At 42.3% G+C, this 22,612-nt stretch overlaps 3 protein-coding genes across 3 annotated transcripts; 1 reads left to right on the top strand and 2 right to left on the bottom strand.

The window, feature by feature from the left end:
• The first annotated feature begins 2,472 nt into the window (after positions 1 to 2,472).
• Positions 2,473 to 3,417, top strand: LOC134393329 (olfactory receptor 5AR1-like). The gene has a single exon (XM_063118361.1). It carries the CDS (start codon positions 2,473 to 2,475, stop codon positions 3,415 to 3,417), a length of 945 nt encoding a protein of 314 aa, XP_062974431.1.
• A 6,472-nt stretch (positions 3,418 to 9,889) lies between these two features.
• Positions 9,890 to 10,822, bottom strand: LOC134393632 (olfactory receptor 5V1-like). Its single transcript, XM_063118693.1, has one exon. The coding sequence runs from the start codon at positions 10,820 to 10,822 to the stop codon at positions 9,890 to 9,892; it is 933 nt and encodes a 310-aa protein (XP_062974763.1).
• A 5,390-nt stretch (positions 10,823 to 16,212) lies between these two features.
• On the bottom strand, positions 16,213 to 17,145 carry LOC134393631 (olfactory receptor 5V1-like). The gene has a single exon (XM_063118692.1). It carries the CDS (start codon positions 17,143 to 17,145, stop codon positions 16,213 to 16,215), a length of 933 nt encoding a protein of 310 aa, XP_062974762.1.
• Positions 17,146 to 22,612: the final 5,467 nt, after the last annotated feature.

Here is a 22,612-nt window from a genome sequence, read left to right as displayed (position 1 = left end):
CATCCTATATAGACAGAGAAGGTATGTTTGGCAGGTGAATGGCATATATGACAGTAGATGATAAGTATGATTGATATGTTGGCCTGAGTGAAGTAGTGTTGGCATATGGGTTTGTTACAGTTCTAATTTATGTCTCTGTATCACCAGCAATACCAGGCATAGCAACAAAAACACATAAACCAGGGACTAGGCCTTGCAAGAAACCCATTTTCCAACCTTACCCCTATATCAACTAGGGCAACGTTATTACAGGACCCAATAATATCAACTGTGAAAACTTTGTAAAATTCTAAAGAGCTAGTCCCACCACCACTAAAACTCAATCAATTTTCATACACACACCCAAAGTCCTTGATATTCTTCCCCCACTTTTGCAGGGGGATTAAGTTTATGCAAAAGTGGTAGCATGACCGGTGCCAGACTATTTTGTGCCATAGGCAAGGCAAGCTACTTGCATGCCCCCTAAAAAATTGCCAGCTTCAATTCAGCTGTTCAAGAAGAGTTTCTGAACTATTATATTTTCCTTTTATTATGTTTTTTCTTAAAACAGCTAGTTTGTATAAAACTGTGGCCCTAAAAGGGCAGTACTGTGCCCCTCTGAGGTCTGCACCCTAGGTGGCTGCCTAGTTGGCCTAATGGTAGCACCAGCCCTGAATGGAAGGGCCTAAGAATTTTGCTTCCTAGAAACACACTACAGCGGACATGGGCTGCATTGCAGGGGTGTGCACGGATCCCCCGCTCCGCCCCGCGGGCCGACCTGAAAATTTCAGATCGGCCCGCTCCGCGCCGCGCCGCTCCGCCCATACTCCGCTCCTCTTCGCCGCGGAGCTCCGGCTCCGAATCGGAGCTCCGCAGTGGAGGGGAGTGGCGCCAGGTAAGGCCAGGAGAGGAGGGTGGGGGGGGTTACCGGGCCCTGCCGCCATCACCGCCCGTGCGGCGATGGCGGCAGAGCCCGGTAAGGGACCAAGGGGAGGGGGCCCTTACCTGCCTCCGTCCACGGTCCCTCGGCTTCTTCAATTGAGACCGCGGTTCAAGTGCGGCCCAGACTTCCTAGTTGAACCACGGGCTCAATTGAAGAAGCCGAGGGGCCGCAGACGGAGGCAGGTAAGGGAGAGGCGGGGAGGTTACCGGGCCCTGCCGCTGTCGCGCATGGGCGACAGCGACAGCGGCAGGGCCCGGTAAACCCCACTTACCTTTCTGGCGGAGCCCCGGATCGAGGTGAAGGATCCGCCTTCACCTCGATCCTCTTCTCCACGTTCCGCCGGGCCCCCAATCCTCTTCGCCTCCGCCTTAAGGGCAGGCAAAGCCCCCCGCTCCGCTTCTGCTTCTCCGGTTCGAGGAGAAGCGGAGCACATACCTACTGCATTGTAACTCTTATTTCACACTTGATGCTAAAAAGTATTCACAAATGCGAATGAATAGTGAGAAAGATGTCTATATTTTTTCCCACACGGGTAAGGGGGAGGAATAACTAGGGTCATTTGGAGTGGAGAAATGGAGTTTGGGTTGGGTTGGGGGGAAAGGTTAAGCAATTGATCCACGTTTCTGGGTATGTTTCCTATACGTTTCTGAGCCCAATTCAAGGTGCTGGTTTTAACCTTTAAAATCTTGTATTTCTTGGGACCACAATACCTGACGGAATGTCTCTCCCAACATGAACCTGCCCTGACACTGTGATCAACATTTGGGGCCTCCTCCAATGGAGACTCAGAAGGTGGCCACAAGGGAGAGGGCCTTCTCAGAAGTGGCATATGTGATATTAGAGGATGACTATGGAATGGGCTCCCCACTGAGGCCTGACCAGTGCCAACACTCTTGTCTTTTCAGTGTCAGGTTAAGACTCCCCCAACTCCCAGGAATTTAATGGTATATGATGGGGCAGTTATGTCAATTGTCTTGAACAGTTATTGAAATTGTTTACTGATTTATTTATTTTTTTAGCTTTTAAAAGTGTTTTTCAGTTTTGTATGTTTAACCATTTTTTACTATGATTTATTTTAATGTTGTAATGCTGTATTATGTTTTAATATTGTAGTTTGTTTCTTTTTTCTTGCATTTAAATTGTTGTGAATTCCCCAGAAGACTTCAGTTACTGGGCAACATAGAAATGAAATCAATCTATCATCATCATCATGTGACTGTGGCCTAATCTACACCAAGAAGGATATTGCATTATGAAAGCAGTATGAAAGTGGTATGTAAAAGGCAGGAGCCACGCTACTGCCTTATAGCAGTATTGAAGTGCACTGATAACTGTTGGGGCCCATTGACACATACCATATACCACTTTCATACCGCTATAACCTTCTTGGTGTGTCTTTTGCCTCTCAAATACTGCTTTCGTTCCGCTTTCATAGTGCAATGTCCTGCTTGTTGTAGATTAGGCCTGTATGTCACAATTATTATGGAGCTAATACTTTTTCATCATTGTCCTCATATTCTTGTTTGCAGATGGGAGCATCCTTTGCATAAATGGCAGAGACAAACTTCACGATGATAACTGAGTTCATTTTGCTGGGATTCACGGATAACCAGAGGCTGAAGTTTGTTCTTTTTGTAGTGTTGTTATTGGTTTATTTGCTCATCCTAGTGGGGAACTTTGGAATGGTAATATTAATCAGGGTGGACTCCCGGTTTCACACTCCCATGTACTTCTTCTTAAGCAATCTTTCAATCTTAGACATTGGTTCCTCGAGTGTTATTGCTCCCAGGACACTGATGAGTTTTGCTGTGGAAAGCAAGACAATTTCGTTCACTAGCTGTGCATTGCAGTTTTTCTTTTTCGGCACCGCTGTAACCTGTGAATGCTGCCTGCTAGGTGTGATGGCATATGACCGCTTCATAGCTATCTGCAATCCGCTCTTATATACTGCTATCATGTCCAACAAGCGCTGTGCTCTGCTTGTGACTGGCTCATATCTAACAAGTTGTGTGAATGCAGCCATTCAGACTTCATTGATATTTAATCTGTCCTTTTGTAGATCCAACGTCATCAACCATTTCTTCTGTGATGCGCCCCCTCTTCTAAAGCTATCCTGCTCGGACACAACAATCACTGATATAATTCATTTCACCTTCTCTACAGCAATTGTATCAGTCACTATCCTGACCATTCTTGTCTCTTACACATACATCCTTGTCTCCATCCTTAAGATCAACTCCGCTGAAGGCAGGCGTAAAGCCTTCTCTACCTGCGCCTCCCATCTGACAGCTGTCACCATATTCTATGGGACAGCCATTTTCATGTACTTACGACCCAGTTCAAAATATTCCATGGAACAGGACAAAATCATCTCTGTGTTTTACACCCTTGCAATCCCTATGTTGAATCCACTCATCTACAGTCTGAGAAACAAGGAGGTAAAACAGGCTTTCAAAAGTCTGCTGAAGAGTCAAGTTTTCTCTCAAAGACAGTAACCATCATGGGCCTGGTCCCACACCTTACTACATCCTTTATTATAATCTCTGTATGCTTTGCCTGATAAGCATTATAATCTCTGTATGCTTTGGCTGTGAACCACCCAGAGAGCTATTGGGCGGTATAAAAATGTAATAAATAAATAAATAAATAAATAAATAAATAAATAAATAAATAAATAAAAAGCATTTACTTTCACCCTCACAGTGGGATAGATCCAAACTAAGTCTGCAAGCCTAAAGTTATCTGGTCATGAGGATGTAAAGGCTCAGGGGGGAAATAGGGGGGAGGAATGGGGTTGGGGGAGAGTGCCCCTCCCTGAGCAGTCAAAGCAGACTTTTCTTCCTTAACATTGTTCTCCTAAAGTTCAACCCAAATTGATGTTGATGGATACAAAGAGGTAAGATGTGCCTATTTTGATATCTATGCCCATGAGAGAAGGGAATGCCTGTGTTCACGCAACACAATAATGTGGGTTCTTGCGTTGTCTGAACCCAGCCAAGATAATAAACTTTGGTTTATCAATCAAGAACAACGCACAGTTCACAAGCCAACAGCAAACCATGGGTTCTTGGTATGTACCAAAAACCAAGACAGAGGAAGGGTATTGTTGTTTTTTAATGAAACACAACCTGTATGACCTTGAAAAGTTGCCAGGCATGGGGACCTTGGAAAATGTATATAACTGGAAAAATGGCTATCAGAGGAAAAAATAAAATTGTCGTTGTCTCTCATGATGCCTCTATTCAAAATTCCAACTCCCAAATGTTGCATTCCATTTAAAAAGGGGAAACTAATGAGGCCTTTATTAGATGCAGTTGTGTGGTATATAGTTTGCTTCAGAGAGAAGCCAAAAAATAAAAATGGATCAGTCTTTATAGCTTTCTTAAATGCTAAAAGACTGTTATGTCCACAAGTCTCTTCCAGCAGGCCATTCCACAGTCTGGGAGCAGCAGAAGAGAAGGTCCTCTGGGTAATACTTGTCAGCCTAATTTTGGCAGACTGAATTAGATTCTTCCCAGAGGACATGAGTGTGCAGGGCGGATTGTACGGGGGAAGGCGATCCCACAGGTAGCCTGGACCCAAACCATGTAGGTCTTTAAAGGTAACACAATCAGCACTTTATACTTCGCCTGGAAATTAATTATAAGCTAAGCTTAACACCTCTAGTTTCTCTTTGTCAACAATAAATATTACTGCATTCTCAAATTTGGTCCTATTTTTATGGACATAATCAAAATGAACATATAAAGATAAAAACTCTAGCAAGCACAGAACCCAAAGATGAAAACTATCAATCCACATGTGCAAATTATAAATTGGGTGTGTGTGTATGTATGGCTTTTTAATGGCAATAAAAATCCATACTTCGCAGATGCAGAAAATGGTCTGAAGACACTTGATATAGGACCATTTACCAATGGATGCCACATATGCTGTTCTGAACTCCTTGGAGCAAGGACATTCTGCCATCCCATGAGATTCAGCTGCCTGAACTGGATCCATACCCTGTTAACAGTCAGCTGGTTGCTAAGATCTCTTCCTGGGCAAGGTGCTTGAGTGGGTTGTTGCCAGTCAACTCTGGGCACTCTTGAATGAAACGGATTATGTAGATCCATTTCAATCAGGCTCCAGGCCTGGCTTTGGAATGGAAACTGCCTTTGTTGGGATTACCTTTGCTGAAAGGGGGAGTGTGATCTTGATAATTCTCTTGGGCCTGTTTGCAGCTTTCAATACCACCAACCATGGTATCTTTCTGGATAGGCTATTTGGGCTGGGAGTTGAAGGCACTGCACTTCAGTGGTTCTGCTCCTATGTGGATGGCCAATTCCAGAAGATGGTGCTGGGGGATTATTGGTCTGTGCCTTGGTGGCTATTTTATGGGGTGCTTCAGTTCTCTGCTTTATCCCTTGTTCTGAATCAGTGCCTGGGTGCAGCAGTGGACTGGATGGGAGCCAGCAAACTGCCTCTTTTTGTATCTGGTCACACTAGGCAGGGCTCCTGCAGCTTTAACTCTTGATTTGAACAATAAACTTGAGTAGGCAAGTTTTGGGAACAATATATTGGGCAGTATAGAAATGCAGGAGGGAGAGCCACACTGACCGCAGAGCTCAGGATGGCCCCAAGACAGTGGGGGGGGAGAGTACTTGTCCCCAGTTCATGATAGGATTAGCTGTGTGTCATTTGGGCATGCAGGGACAACCTCATGACCACGCCAGGATAAACAGCAGATTTAGCCATTGCAAAGTACTTGCATCACAACAGGGAACAATACATTGTTGCTCTGAAAATCCATTCCTCACACCCCCACCCCAGCTACTGTGAGGACTGCAGCAAAGCACAGGAGGAACAGGGATTGGAGCGGGGGGGGGGGGCAAGCAGAGAGATGATGTCAGTGTCCTTGCAACAACAACAAATGTGCAGCAACAAAAGTGCTGTTGCTGCAGCCCTGTGAGCTCTTGCTCCATTATATCACTGCTCTGGACTTGTGATTTGCAACACAGGAGCTTATCAATCAAGCAAACTGAAAAAAGGTCCTAGAATTAATGTGTCCTCTCCCCATTTAAATCAAGTGTATGGTTCTTAATATAGGGGGAAGCTAGATATATGATATGGGGGTGGGGTCCATGATCAAGTGATGCTTTCTTTTCTTTTACATCAAAGCAGCAGTGTAAGGCCATAGCTAGACCTAAGGTTTATCCCTGGATCGTCCAGGGGTCAAACCTGTTCATCTAGGTGACACACAGGGGATCCAGTGCTCAGGCAGGGGTGAACCCTGGATGATCCCAGGATTAACCTTAGGTCTAGCTGTGGCCTAAGTCTGCTCTTTTGATAAGGGAAGTAGATGTTTAACCCTTTCCTCCTACATCATTTCCCTGATCTAACCTCCCACCCTTCTCAGCCCACCCAACTGTTATTAGGCTTGCAAGAGAAGCAAGACAAGTACAGCATCTTTTACTAGCTTTTAATTTTGAATACACACACACAGTACAGTGATGGTGATGAGCACAGATCACCCACATTATGTCTATTTGAGCTCATAGGTGGTTTGTACAGAATAGAATTCACTAACCAATAAAGACAGTGGCTTGGAGCCTGACTACACTTTCCGAATGGAAAGCTTCCTTTCATTCATGAATGGGACTGAGATCCAGCAGAGGATCCTGCCAACAAAAGTGAAGAGGCAAATTTCATCAATCTTTCTGTAGGGATTTTCTTACATTAGCCCTTGTAATGAAACACCCATCCTCAGTTAGTGTCTAGCCTGATAGTCAAAATGGGTTGAATCTAGATGAAGTTAATCCTGCCTAAATTGTTTCATTGATTTCATTGGGATGAAAGTGTGACTAATTTAGTCTGGATCCAACCAATTGCAGAGGGTTACCCCCTTCTCCTTTTTATTGATTGGTTGATTTGATTTGTTCCCTGTCTTTCTACCCAGAAAAATGGCACTCAAAGTGGTTTGAGTGCCAAAATTCTTCTAATCTGTTAATGCTACTAATTTAAATTGCATAGAAACATATTTTTTTATTATTATCTTATATTAATATCCCACCTTTTTCCCAGTACTGGGATTCAAGGCAGTTTACAAGTCTAAAACATGTACAATTCAGCCCCAGTAACTTCAAAGAGTATAAAAAACTCTTAACAAGAAAAAAAAAGTTTGATTACTTAACTGTGGCCAAATCTACATTACTGTAGCTGTAACATAGATAGCTCTGGATAACGTCAATGATCACGTGATGTGTTCCTTATAACGTTATACAGAAAGGTTTTGTATTGTTTTACCTTTCGTTGTAACACTTCTGCGTCATTAGACTTCTTTCAATGTGCTTCATTGTTACGATGTTTTCCATGTCGCATTGTGAAACTAATGTCACATGATCCCTCACCGGGCTTCCTGTCTGATGTAACTTCCTCTACGCGCCTTCAGTAACCATTGCTAGAACTGGTGAACAGAATGTGTAAAATCTTTCTCATTTTTTAAACATTATTTCCATGGCATTACATGCAACCTACCTCAGGTAAAAACTTTTTTAAAAAATATATTAAAGGATGCGCATGTGCGCATCCTTAATTTATTTTAAAAAATAAATTAAATTATGAGCATATGCGCATCCTTTAATAAAAATAAATAAATAAAAAAGTTTTTACCCGAGGTAGGTTGCATGTAATGCCACAGAAATAATGTTTAAAAAATGAGAAAGATTTAACACATTCCATTCACCAGGTATCCCTACACTTTCCTCAAGAGACAGACAACTCCGACAATCCACAAACCACTCTCTCTGAAGAACTCCCACCACAAAGATTTGAAATTAAGAGCATGTGCATAAAGGAATGTTAGCTAGAGAGGCGAGGAAAATACAAAAACAAGGAAGTGGGAGGCGCAGAGAAAGGACAGTCTGGGAATTGCAAGGATCACAGAAATGAGAAGAAGAAACTACACAGACAACGGGGCAACGAACAGTGTGCTCCGCAACAGCGTTACAAGAAAAGGTAAGTAATGCTACTGAGCAACGGTATACAAGGTAGCGATACAAGTTACAATGTTACAAAGGCTCAAAAAATCGATATAAGCAGAAGTGTTGATCCACACCAAGTCTTTTAATAAATTAAATAAACCATATTGCTAAGTAAAATTGATTAGATTATTGAACATCTACAATTATTTTGCCCGTTATTGTTGAATATTAATTGAAAATAGCTATCCCCAAATTAACAGGAGTAATCTGGAAATGCCATGTGCTCTGGACCATAAATAATGGGCTTATCTGCAAGATCTCATAACACTCTTGAGGCCAGGGAAGGGAGAGGGGTTTTGCAAGATGTGGCTGAGCATAGGCTGCAACCAGGCTGTATTCATCCCGGGCCTGTGCATGACCATTCAATGAGGGGTACAGATCCAATGCTTGCATGACCTCCTACGGAAGTACAAACCCTGATGCAAAGCCAACTTGTGCAATTTGCAGTGCAACACAACTGCAGTGCAACACAACTGCAGTGCAACACAACTGTGATCTCTAACTGCAGTCATGGTGTCTGACCTACAGTCTATGTCACACAAAAATGTTCTAAATTCCTGGTAAAAAATATTTGCATAGAAACATAGGAAGTTGCCTTATACCAAGTCAGACCCTTGGTCCATCTAGACCAGTGGTTCTCAACCTTCCTAATGCCGCAACCCTTTAATACAGTTCCTCATGTTGTGGTGACCCCCAACCATAAAATTATTTTCTTTCTTCTGTACACGATCCATTGTCATGGGATGGTTTGCTAATGAAAATAATACATAACAATAGCTTTAATAATACAAAAGATGATACATGACATAGTTCAGTCAATAGAGTTTCCTAAGACCATCGGAAATATGTGTTTTCCGATGGTCTTAGGCGACCCCTGTGAAAGGGTCATTCGACCCCCAAAGGGGTCCCAACCCACAGGTTGAGAACCGCTGATCTAGACCAATATTGTTGACACTAACGGGCAGCAACTCTCCAGGGTTTCAGCCAGGAGTTTTCAGAGCTTTACCTGGAGATGCTGGGGACTGAATGTGGGACCTTCTGCAAGCAAAGCAGGGGCTCTACCGCTGAGCCACAGCTCCTCCCTGCTGGGGTGTATGTTGGGTTATGTATATATGTCACTTTATTTCTGTTTCAGGCGCAACAGCTGTAAAGCCTGTGCTGTCAATCACAAGGCTCCCTTCCTCCTCTTCTTCCTTTGATATCGCACTGCATCTGCATGCTGAAAATTAATTTATCATATTCCACCCTTTAGACTCGCACCTTTTATGAGTTTATTCACTGATATATTTTGAGATGTAAAGACTCTTACTTGTCCAAAGTTCAAAAAGTGGCTAACAAAATAAAAAAAATGCAATAATTATACATGACCAAACATTAACATTTAAAACTTTAAATGCATACAGTACCAGTATAAAAGCTAATATGTCATCCCTGATGTCTACATTGCAAAATCAAACAAAAAGTGTGATGGGGGGGAAGGCATTTTGACATGCAACATATGTTGAGGGGCTACAAGTGAAAAGGCCCTATTGCAACTCAGACACGAGTGGCAGTTGTGAATTGACTAAGAATAATTATTAACAAATAAGGATATCAAAACACAATTTGATTCTGAATCAGATTCTGAACCACTGCGTTTACAGGTGAAGCGCTTTGAGCAAGGCCCTTTTAACTTCCTTATTTCTCAGACTATAAATCATAGGGTTTAACAGGGGAGTCAGAACCCCGTACAACATAGAAATGATCCTCTCCTGTTTGTGTGGATGAGTAGACGTGGGGCGAGCATAGGTGGCAATGGTGGCTCCATAGAACAAGCAAACTACAGTCAACTCTATTTGCCCTGTCTTACAGTGAACCAGGCAAGGTTTCACCAAATAAAGGTGCTAAAAACATAACATATTCTGATAATAGGAAAGGTTAGGAACAACTGAACCCAACCCGTTCATTAAAATCTTTTCAGACTTAGGGCTTTGATCAAGGCCCTTTTAACTTCCTTATTCCTCAGACTGTAGATCATAGGGTTTATCATGGGAGTAAGAACTCCATACAGCATGGAAACAATTCTGTCCTGCTTTGGTGAATAGGTAGATGTGGGACGAACATAAGTGGCAATGGTGGTCCCATAGAACAGGCAAACTACAGTCAAGTGAGAACCACAAGTGGAAAAGGCTTTGCGCCTGCCTTCAGCAGAGCGCATGTGCACAATAGCAGAAATTATATAGATGTAAGAGATCAGGGTGACAAAGAAAGCACCACCTCCTAAAATACCAGCTACAAGAAGAACAACCATTTCAGGGAGGAAGGTAGAAGAGCAAGAGAGGGCCATCACTGGGGGGATATCACAATAATACTGGTTAACTTTATTGGACCCACAGAAAGATAAGGAAAAAGTCAGTGAGGTATGAACCATCGAATTGATAAAGCCTGTTAGCCAGGTCCCAGCAGCCAGCTGAGCACACAACCGTTTACTCATGATGTTTGCGTAGTGCAAAGGACTACATATAGCCACATAGCGGTCATACGCCATCAGTGCTAGCAAAAAAATTTCTGTGCCCACTACATCAATGAGAAAGAAGAGTTGTAGCGTGCAACCAGCAAATGATATTGTCTTGTCCTCTGACAATAAGATATGGAGCATCTTTGGTACAATGACAGTTGGGCAAAGGACATCCAGCATAGATAGATTACTCAGGAAGAAGTACATGGGGGTCTGGAGCTGAGCATCTGTCCCAATTGCCATGAGGATCGCCCCGTTCCCTGCCAGAGTGATCAAGTAGATCAGCAGAATCATAACGAAGAGGGAGATCCGCACTTCTGGCAGATCAGACAGTCCAGTCAGGTAAAAGTCATTTGTGGTTGTTATGTTGGCTTTCTCCATCTTCCTTTCAATCAAATTGATCAGCTGAGATATCTAAAATGCAGGGAAAACAATATAGATTTATTTAAAGTAGTGATGAGTAAGAAGCAATTTGTAATTGATTGTCTGACTTTTACTCCCACAGAGCATGATCCAGTCTGTGTCCTTTAACATATGTTTGAATTGCTATCATTATCACATCTGAATACCTCTGAAAGAGAAAGTTAATCATTTAGGGGTGCTCATGGATCCATCCTGTCACTGGCGACCCAGGTAATCTTAGTGGCCTGGAGTACCTATTTCCAATTGATCTGCCAACTACACCCAATCCTAGTCAGGGATAGCCTAGGCACAGTGATCCATGCACTGGTGACCTCACGATTAGACTACTATAATGCGCTATATGTGGGGCTGCTCTTGTGCCTGGTTCAGAAGCTGCAGGTGCTCACTGGGATACCCAGCTATGTTCTCGTAGCATCAGTGTTAAAAGAACTGCACTGGCTGCCTATTAGCTACCGAACCATATTCAAAGTTCTGCTATTGTCATACAAACAAAGCACTAAACAACTTGGGACCAGGATAGCTAGCAGACCGCCTTCTTTATATATACCCAGCTAACCTTTAAGTTTATCAGAGGAAGCCTTTCTGGTCTTTCTGAAATTGACAGAATTTTTCCATGTAATAATACCTCAATGGTCAGCCTTCTCAGTAGCAGCACCAACCCTTTGGAAGGACCTCCTCTGTGCAGTTTGGAAGGCAGAACATGTGGCAGCTTTCAGATGCCTCCTGAAAATGCTCTTGCTCATGATTAAATTAATCATGTTGCTCCTTGTATTGCTGTTATTGTAATTGGAATTGCTTTTAATATTGAATTTTAATGTGATTTTAATATTTATATGTAAACCACTTTGGGATTTTATTATATTTAGCCATGTATAAATGCCACAAATAAATAAATAAATAATATTAGTGGAATGGAATCAGCAATTGTAGGAAACATATTACAGATCATCAAATGCAAATTCGTACTGCAGCTTTTCAAGCACAGATTTTCACCAGAAACTTTCAGTTGATGTGATAAGCTATCCATGCTTCATTAAAAAATTACATCTCAAAAACAGGAGAAAATTCATTCTTGCAAGCCCATAACATGATACAATCTCCATAGTAGCATATTACGTTACCCTGCAAAATAACACTTTGTATTAATATTAGACATTTTTTTATATTAAAACATTTATATCTATCAGAGTTGCCATTTTTAAGACATGAAGCTAAATGGGTTGAAAATGAGGCAAAAAGAACAATACATTGCAAAGATGCTATGCTTTTGCTGTTTTACTGGTGTCACAAAACCTGTGGTATATCCATGCCTTCCCCCCCAAGAAATTCTCATTTTCCAGGTGAGGATTTTAGAAGGAAACTAGTCTAAGATCATCAACTGAGTCCTTGGCAGAGCTTTGCTAATATGAATTTTGATCTCTGATCTTTACTTCATTGAAAAAATACAATAAGCAATTCAAGAGTAGCAGTGCAGACCTAAAAGGTTACACCACCAAAGACTGCTGTTCCAATAAACATTATCAACTTGCCTTTCTTTTTTCCCTTGTAGTCTGTATCAACGGTGTAGCAATAGTTTGAAGAAATTATGTGGATCCAAGCAAAATGCTGGCATGGCTATTCTGAAAGAAAATTTGAGGAAATTTGGCCATACCGTGCAACAAAAACATTTCTCTTGTTCTTTTTATTTAGTTAGTTGTCATTGTTTTATTTTTGTCTATGAGGGGAAATGACATCAAGACAGAATGTATTATGGGACAAGGGTCTCTAAGGAATTTTGCAGTTATAGACTTTAAATCTCAGTTGTACAGAATCTCATTTGGGCAAAAACTGTTTTGAATGCAGCAGCCCTGATCCAGAAGAAGTTAGTTCTGCCCAAGTCCTGGTGAAGTCAAATTATTCCATATTTTTTTTCAGGACTGGATCTGTTTCTATACTGCCTAATTGCTGAAATTCTGGGCAAGTCACAACAATTAAAACCACAAAATACAGCATAAAATACAATATAAAAATTAAAAGTTTAAACCTGCACTATAAAAGTAAAACCCAAAAATAGTAACAGATTTAAAACAACAGAACTGTTCCTTTTATAAGGAATTCCTTGTATATGGTGAATTCCTTTTATAATCCATATCATTGTGCAGGAGAAACTAGGAAGTGTGTGTGTGTGTGTGTGTGTGTGTGTGAGAGAGAGAGAGAGAGAGAGAGAGAGAGAGAATTTAATCTTGACACACACAAACAGGGCACAATGTGAAGAAATAAGAGTGTGAATAAAATAGCATTTCTATATTGTGTTACGCCTAATTCACAAAGTTCTGAGGAATGTGTGATAGCTAAAAGTGGTGGTGGTGGGCTTTCTATATGATTTATTTGCTCTGCGGTGGCTACACTGTGATGTTGCATCAGTTATACGATGCAGCTGCCAACTTGGTGGGGCTGTTGCCAAAAGCTGTGCATTTTAAAAGTTGGGGACTGACCCTGACTTTTCCCTTTGAAGTGAGGTCACCACGGTCTTTCCACAATGTGACCTCACTTTGGACTTGAGCTGCCGGAGTTCCAGGGCAGATGGCGACCATTCATAGGGCAAGGGGCAGGCCTGATGAGCGGAATGGCCACCAGAGGGCCTGCGCTCCCTGCTGCTGTGGAGATTTCCTACCCCACCCTGCCCATTCATATTCCCATATTTCAGATGAACTTCCTCTGCCTTTATTTATTTCTTTTAAAATCCGCATGAACATTCTTGTGCTTGTCTAATAGGGTGACTATATTTGGGAAACCAAAAAAGAGGACACCTAGCAGCTAGCAGCTTTCTGAGTCCTGCAGAAAGTACATTATTTCCCCGCCACCTTAAAGAACCCGATTGGAGTGGAGGAGGGGAAAGGATTTCATTCTGCACCACCACCATCCACTCCAATTGGGGCCTTTTCTATAATGTCCACGAATGACCCACTTTCCCCTTTAAGACCTCAATTGGAGCTCAGGGTGGGGGAATGATGTGCCTCAAGAAAGCATGTCATTCCCTCCTGCCATGCTAATGGCAGCCTTAAAGGGGAAGGTGTGTCATTCCAGGACATTATTGAAAATTATAGAAAATCCCCCCTGACACCATGGAAAGAACAAAAACCAGGACAAATCCGGGGAAATCCTGACAGTTGGTCACCCTATTGTCTAATCATTTATCACCTCATTCACTTTTTTAAAATGCAAAATTGCACCTGGGATTGAGTGAAAGGTTTCTGGGAGACCTCACAGGAGCCAGCCAATCAGCATGGCTGATTTTTGCTGCACTAGCTCTGAAAAGCTCCGAGAATTTTTTTTTTTTCAGAGCAGAATAGGAATACTTGAAATTAAATGTGCTGAAGCTACTTCTATCCTGACCCCTTTCTACTCTACATAAGTTATGTGAAGTCTGTGTTAATCCCTCAGAGCAGGGGTAGGCAAGGTGTACCTGTGGGCACCAATGTACCTCCTGGACACCTTTCTGGACACTCACAAAGGTGCCCTAACCTACCCCTCTGACTTTTTAACATTAACACATATTCTTCCCAGCACCTGGGATCGCTGTGAAATAGGTTTCTGTAGGTGCTGAAAGTTGTGGGTTCAAAAAAGTCATTTAGTGTATTGGGATCTGTCTTCTGGACATGTTACTTGTCCTGGCAGCCATTTTGTGATGGTACTCATGATAGGTTTATTGGAAGAAAGCAGTCAGTCATAATTGTTGTAGTAAATTTGAGCAAGTCTACTGTCTTGACATCTAGACATAAATATACTGGATCAGCAGTATTGAAAGGAATTCTAAAAAAAATAACTTCCTTTGAGACATAGTCATTGTTTGTTTTTTGTTTTTCTGGGAAATATATCTTGTTATTCGAGAAAAGGAAGATTGAAATATTTAGGTACTTCAGTAACTCCATCAGGGTTCTTGGCACTTTTCGGAGAGATGTAAACAATAGGCAAGTGCCTGCTTCAAGGAGCTTATACCTGAGGTGGAGATGAGGAAAGTCAACAATAGAAGGTGGAAAGGGATGCAGGGAGAGGCAAAGAAGGGGTGCAGTTGAGCAAATGCAGATAAACATGCTTACAATATGATCCTTTGAACGATTACTTGGAAGTAGGTCCCACTGACTTTGATGGGGCTTACTCCCCGGTAAATATGCACAGAGCTGTAAGGGTGCTGCAGCTACTGAGGGAGGAGTGAACCTCCTGAACCGCACATTTCTTATTGCAAGGAGCTTGAAATTTCACTCAAAATTTCACTACTTATATGCCTATGACTGTCTGCACTAGAATGAACCCACAAATTGTTCACAAGTAAACCAGGCAATCTGCAAATGGGGGTGGTGGGTGGTGGGGGGGAGTTACGCATTACTTCTTCAGAAAAAACCCTATTTTACTACATTATACCCTAAAGCTTGCACATTTTAATGTATATTTATTTATTGACTTCACAATATCCAGAGTACTTCACAATAAAAGCAGATTATAAACTGGAAAACTTCTGAGTCCTTTGCACGCAATTCGCAGTGATTCTACAGTATAACGCTGGTGTGACAAAGCTCATAAAAGAGCCAAACAGGCGGAGCTAACATATTTCCATTAGCAAGGAAATGACCATTGAAAAGACCCTGTTACCAGCACTGACCAATTACTTTCAACTTATGATGGTTGCCAGGGCCAGGGCCAGCATTAGGGTGATGTAGTAGCTAACTTATAGATAAGAAATTTGCTATTTAATTTATTATCACATTCTTACTGCCAGGGAGAGGTGCTTGTGGGGTGTTTTACCTCAGGTACTATGCACCCTGGGGCTGTGAGCCTTTCTACATGAGGCTGTGAATGCACTCTGTCAGTTTCATTGCAGAATTGAGACCTGAGCATTCCCTACAGAAAGAGCATTTCTTTTCCTGCTTTTCCACTAGATAACGTCTAGGTGGCACTTGGTATAGTGGAATAGTGCAATTACACAAGTGGAGACAGTGATGGTGAAAGTGTTTTCTTTCGCTTTCACAAATAATAACACATGATCCCTGCTCAAAAAAAAAAAATAACCTCACCAAAAGTGCTCTTTAAAAACAAGTTAACTGGAGGGTCAAGCCATTGCCAAAAACAACTGTGAGCAGGGAAGGATGAGTGAACAATAAATGCCTTGTGTGGAAAAGCTCTCTGTATTCTTCCTTTTCAAAGACCCCTATGCAAAGTGATAGAACTTTGGACTAAGCCTGACTGATGCAGGAACTCTATTTGCCCTGTCTTACAGTGAACCAGGCAAGGTTTCACCAAATAAAGGTGCTAAAAACATAACATATTCTGATAATAGGAAAGGTTAGGAACAACTGAACCCAACCCGTTCATTAAAATCTTTTCAGACTTAGGGCTTTGATCAAGGCCCTTTTAACTTCCTTATTCCTCAGACTGTAGATCATAGGGTTTATCATGGGAGTAAGAACTCCATACAGCATGGAAACAATTCTGTCCTGCTTTGGTGAATAGGTAGATGTGGGACGAACATAAGTGGCAATGGTGGTCCCATAGAACAGGCAAACTACAGTCAAGTGAGAACCACAAGTGGAAAAGGCTTTGCGCCTGCCTTCAGCAGAGCGCATGTGCACAATAGCAGAAATTATATAGATGTAAGAGATCAGGGTGACAAAGAAAGCACCACCTCCTAAAATACCAGCTACAAGAAGAAGAACCATTTCAGGGAGGAAGGTAGAAGAGCAAGAGAGGGCCATCACTGGGGGGATATCACAATAATACTGGTTAACTTTATTGGACCCACAGAAAGATAAGGAAAAAGTCAGTGAGGTATGAACCATGGAATTGATAAAGCCTGTTAGCCAGGTCCCAGCAGCCAGCTGAGCACACAACCGTTTACTCATGATGTTTGCGTAGTGCAAAGGACTACATATAGCCACATAGCGGTCATACGCCATCAGTGCTAGCAACAAAATTTCTGTGCCCACTACATCAATGAGAAAGAAGAGTTGGAGCGTGCAACCAGCAAATGACATTGTCTTGTCCTCTGACAATAAGATATGGAGCATCTTTGGTACAATGACAGTTGGGCAAAGGACATCCAGCATAGATAGATTACTCAGGAAGAAGTACATGGGGGTCTGGAGCTGAGCATCTGTCCCAATTGCCATGAGGATCGCCCCGTTCCCTGCCAGAGTGATCAAGTAGATCAGCAGAATCATAACGAAGAGGGAGATCCGCACTTCTGGCAGATCAGACAGTCCAGTCAGGTAAAAGTCATTTGTGGTTGTTATGTTGGCTTTCTCCATGTTCTAGCCAGCAATCCTATTCAGCCAGAATATCTAAAACACAGTGGAAAAAATGTACACATGTTAAAAGCATATTTTCCCATTACCATTCTCTCTCGCTCTTGCTCTCTTTCTCTCTCTTCTGGCCATCTCTACAACAAGCATGATATTCCACTTTGAAAGCAGTTTGAAAACAGTATATGGAATGTGTCCTGGGCCCCAACATTTGTCAGTGCACTTCAATACTGTTATAAAGCAGTAGTGTAGATCCTGCCTCCTTCCCTCCCCACGTCTCTCTCTTTTACTATAGCTGTTGCTTGCTGTAGTAGCCTACTCTCTATATACATACAGAGAGAGAGAGGCCATAGCTAGATGGGGCGATATCCCAGGGACCGCAACATGACGCACAGGAGATCCCGGGAGCAAGGAGGGATGATTACCCCCCTTTCCTCAGGATATCACCCTACAGTTGTAGCCCACTTTTTTCACGGTCTTGGGCTGATCCTGAGACCATGGAACGTGTGGGTGGGCGTGGCGGTTTGTCCCAGCTCCTCGTGATTACTCGTGAGGAGCCAGGAACTGCGCCCATCAAGGGTGGGGTAGAGGGAGTAGGGAAAATTGTTTAAAATTTAAAAAAACTAACATTTTGCGCATGAGCGCTCGTGTTCTCTTCTTCTTTAATAAAATGAAAGACAAAATAGCGGCGCGATGTCCTGTTCCTCCGAGGCTATCATGCATCGCTCATAAACAGAGGGGGAGATCTCATGATAACAATATCGTATGACCCTCGCCCCTCCGTCACGCTAGACCCATAGGTCTAGCTGAGGCCAGAGAGAGAGCCATGAGTAGACAAGGGGGTAAAAGGGTTATGACCTCACCATTTTATGATTGCGAGATCGTCACCCTCGTCTACACACAGCATGTGACGTCGCAGCCACCATTTTGTTTTTGTTTTTATCGGAGAGGGCGCGCCCAAGCACTCATATGCAAAACGGTAAGTTTTTTTTAAAAAAAATAATTTCCCCATTTACCCCACCCCCATGCCCGGCTCCTGGCAGTTACTCGCAAGGAGCCAGGACAAACCATAACAGCGGGCCACACTTTCCGCGGTCTCGGGATCATCCGGGAAAAAAAAGTTAGGGTGATAACCCAGGGAAAGGAAGGGATGATCCCTCCCTGCTCCCAGGATCCCCTGTGTGTCATATCACTCCATCTAGCTATGCCCAGAGACAGAGCTTTATCACACCAGGGTTATACTATGCAATCACTGTGAATTGCGTGCAAAGGACTCTGAAGTTTTCCAGTTTATAATCTGCTTTGACTGTGAAGTACTCCCATGCATCCTGCTTTAATTGTGCTATAAAGGCAAAAGAATTGACCTATTTTGCTACTAGTTTTGGAGCGAATCATTTGTTGTTTTCCAAGTGGCCACTGGGGGCGCAGGAGCAGGATTTGATATGTTTAAAGAAAAATTAAACAAATGCTTACATCTGCATAAGTTTTAAAGATAAAGACATCAAAATTGGCACAGTAATAGACATTAAGGAGAGCTTTAAGCATACCAAATTTGAATCAGATTGGGTCATCCGTTGATTTATGATTTTTTACATTTCCCCCCTAAAACCCACTTCCTAGTATGCAAAGGATCTTAGGAGTGCTGCTGCCCAGGGTGTGATTAGCTAGCAACAACATCAACAACAACGCCAACAGCTTAGCGCTGTAGGGGATAATTCGAGGGAAACAGGTATGTGGGATGAAGTTAATAGAGATGCAGGTGCTATTGTTGGGAAGCAGTTTGGGTAGGTTATGTGGGCTTTGCTTTGTTGTTGCTCTTTTTAATACCAATGAAGATATTGATTTAAAAGGATCCACAAAGAGCACCTCATCCTAGCTCATACAGTTAGGCCTCAGGGGCTTCCGCTACCTTTGGTTGTATTCCAAAAAAGAGACCTGCCCATGCAGAAGAGAAACCACATGTACAGGTGGGCCTTTGCTTGCTCCTTTTGGTGCACCACTTCCTCATGCTGAAAAGACTGGCCACCTTTTAGTTCAAAAACTGCCCGGTCTTTTAGCAGATAAGGCAGTATATAAATGTTAATAATACATTTTAAAAATAATAAGTGTGTTTTCTTTTTGACAGAGGGAGCTGCAGCTATGAAATATCAAACAGGCTCCACCTGCATATGCACATGTCTTCTTATGTCTCTCATTGGATGGGTCTCTGACTGATCGCAAAGCTTATCCGTGAAGCACCTTCTTTGAGCCTCATTCAACTCTATCATGTACCATGGGTGCTGCAGCACTCCCAAAATTTGTATGAATTAATTGATTTGCAAAAATGATAAACCATGCCTCATTTAAAGACAAATTTCAGGGCAGTGTACATTTTTTAAAAATTAAAAAAAAATCTTCAATACAGTATAAAGAACATAAAACATTCTAGCACACGTGTCTCATCGTTACTGAATGGCAATAGCATGGTAAGTAGGCTACAACCAGAAGGAAATGTTATCTAAAAGGAGAAAAGAATTCTAAGATAGATTATACAAACATATTCACTCATACTTCACTCTAAATATGTTTCACTATACATACATAGTAGGCATCTACGAGCTCTATCACACCTACACTTTTGCCCTCGTACTATCCCCTTCGTTTCCATAGCGTGGGAAGCCCTGATCACTTACACCTGTGCACCTTTAGGGTTCATGCACTTTTATACCTCTCCTCCCCTGCGCACCTGCAAACTGGCTATTGCATCCACCCGCAGATCTCCTTCGTACCTCCCCCTACACTTTATTGGGTGGTGGTGGTTGGACAACTCCCCACCCCCTGACTTACTGAGATGGACATGGGGCTACTAGGTGCACTGAACACTGCCTGGGATTGGGCTGGTAGGAAGAAAGAAAGAAAGGAAAGGTATGTGTGTGTGGAGAGAGAGAGAGAATTCCACTTCAGTAAAGTGCCCACCTGGATGGAAAGAGACACGGGGCTCTCGCTTCCCTGCTGCTTGACTCTCTGCCTCCCCTTGATGCAAAACAGAGGGGGGGGGGGCAAACCTAGAATAAGAAGGAAAAAAAGCCGCAGCTGCAGCCCTCCCGGGATTGGTATCCTCGGCCAACTGCTGAGACAGCTTTTGTTCAAGCCTTGTGGAAAGGGCACCAGACAAATCCACTTCCCCTTGCCCCCTTCCTCTCTTCACCTTGCATGGTGCCCCTCTCATACATGCTCCATCTGTCAAACATGTGCACACACATACACACGAGCCTTCCGTGGGTCTCTAGAACTGGAATATGTGTTTGTCAGAAGTAAGACTCCCTCTGTTCAATGGGATTTACTCAAAGGTAAGCCTGCATGTGACTTTAGCAGTTGAAATCAATGGGATTTACTTTTGAGTAAGGGAACCAGCAGATCTGTAGTTTATGAACGTGAAGATGCACAGCTTCGCATGATCAAAGGAATGGAAGAGCGATCTTATGATCCTTCGCACTGGTGGACTATGGGGAAAGTAATTTAAGATGGGGGGGATTTAAAAATCATAAAAAAAATCAAGGGATGACCCAATCTGACTCAAATTTGGTATGCTGAAATCCTTCAAGAGCTATCACTGTGCTAATTTAGATCTCTTTATCTTTAAAACTTATGCAGATGTAAGCATTTGTTTAATTTCCATTTTAAAAAATCCACACCAAGCATAATATAGCACTACGAAAATGGTATGAAAGCGGTATATGATACGTGTCATGGGCCCCAAAAGTTGTCAGTGCACTTCAATACCGCTATAAAGCATAAGTGTGGCTCCTGCCCCTTATATACTGCTTTCATACCGCTTTCATAGTGCTATATTCTGCTTGGTGTAGATCTGGCCTTACCCAGACTTGGAACCAGCGCATTAAGGAATTCTCCACTGCTTTGGTTTTTGGTTTTGTTGTTTAAGTGCTGAACCTTGATGTGATTACATGTATGATTGCATCAATATCCTTTTCCTGCATTTTTTCCTGCCATTTTTCACCAGTCTATATGTGCGTTGATTAAACAGTGCAAAAAAAGCAATGTTTATTTGATTGTATATATTATATAGATTTCTTCTGCCACTGCCCTACGGAGGATGAAGGAAGCAGAAGGACATGGCGAGGCAGCAATGGGAGTGGTGAATGGAGGAAGAAATCTTGGGGAGGGTGGGAGAAGGAAGGTAACTGCTACTGCAGGGCAGAATCAAACAAGCAGAGGGGGGTGGAGAGAGAGAGAGAAGAGAGCATCCAACAATGGGCAGCATGAAAAGAGAACATCCAACAAACGGGAGCAAGCAAAGAGGTAATCCCCAAAATAAATGCCCACAGGCACAATGACTGCAAGACAAATGTGCCCTCAGTCCTCCCTCAAAATGGCAAACATGCCTCTGGGCTTAACGGTTGCCTACTATACCTGGAGTATATATATATACAGTTGTATAAGGTTCTTTCTGTGTGCTTTGTTCCAAATATACAGGAGCACATGTGAGCTTCAGTAAAACTCAACACACATAAAATCAGTCTTGATGTGATCTAAAAACGATTGCAAAAATTGTAATGCAATCATACTTACATAATCATCAAGACTTCAAATCTGTGACAAAGGGCTCTCCACCAAGCAGGATATTCCACTATGGAAAGTTTTCATACTGCTTTCATAGTGGAATATCTTGCTTGGTGTAGATGAGCCCAAAATGTGCATGTTCTAAACCTAGAATTATGTTAAGAAATTTCCCTAACTCAACTGGAATTCAGGAGGAATAGAATGCAGGACTAAACATACAAGAGAAAAATTAAGATCAAGGAACCGGGGAAATCTAAACACAACCATTTACAGGAGTGTGTGTGGAAGGGTCCCACTGATGCCTCCATAGCAAAACAGCATTGGGACAATTTATTCATTCCATCACGGTGCATCTGTGGCTATTAATGTTACCCTACCAGGAACTGCCTCTTGTTCTCTACCAGCTCCCCTTTGCTTATTAGGCAAAGGGATCAAATTTAGGTCCAACATCTTAAGCCACTGAAGGTAAAATTGACCCATAGGTTTGCCTTGCCAAATAATAAAGTAGCAAAAACTATTTTTTATTCCAAATGTAAGAATTATTCTAAACGATGCAAGATCCCAGTGAAATGCAAAAATAATTCTTTTTGTGGCAGTTATTGTGACTATCAAAATAATCTATTGGATCAAACAAAACTTTGACCAGTTAGATATTACCCTGGAACTTAAAAATACTAAGTATCTAGAACTCTTTTACATGTGAACTTGTAAAGTGAGCATGTAGTTAGCATTTACATAATATTATTTCCAGAGGGATATAATATATAACATTTAAATCTCTAAAAACACCTTGTGGAGGCACTGAGGCTGAGCATTAAAAGACCCCACTTTTTAAAACCAAAGAAACCAAAAATGATCAGAGACTGAAAAAGAATAAGTTGTCCAATGCCCCCATGGGTGAGATGTGATACAA

This window comes from Elgaria multicarinata, chromosome 2, assembly GCF_023053635.1.
Source record: "Elgaria multicarinata webbii isolate HBS135686 ecotype San Diego chromosome 2, rElgMul1.1.pri, whole genome shotgun sequence".
NCBI lineage: Eukaryota > Metazoa > Chordata > Lepidosauria > Squamata > Anguidae > Elgaria > Elgaria multicarinata.
This window is presented reverse-complemented; position numbering and strand designations above follow the sequence as displayed.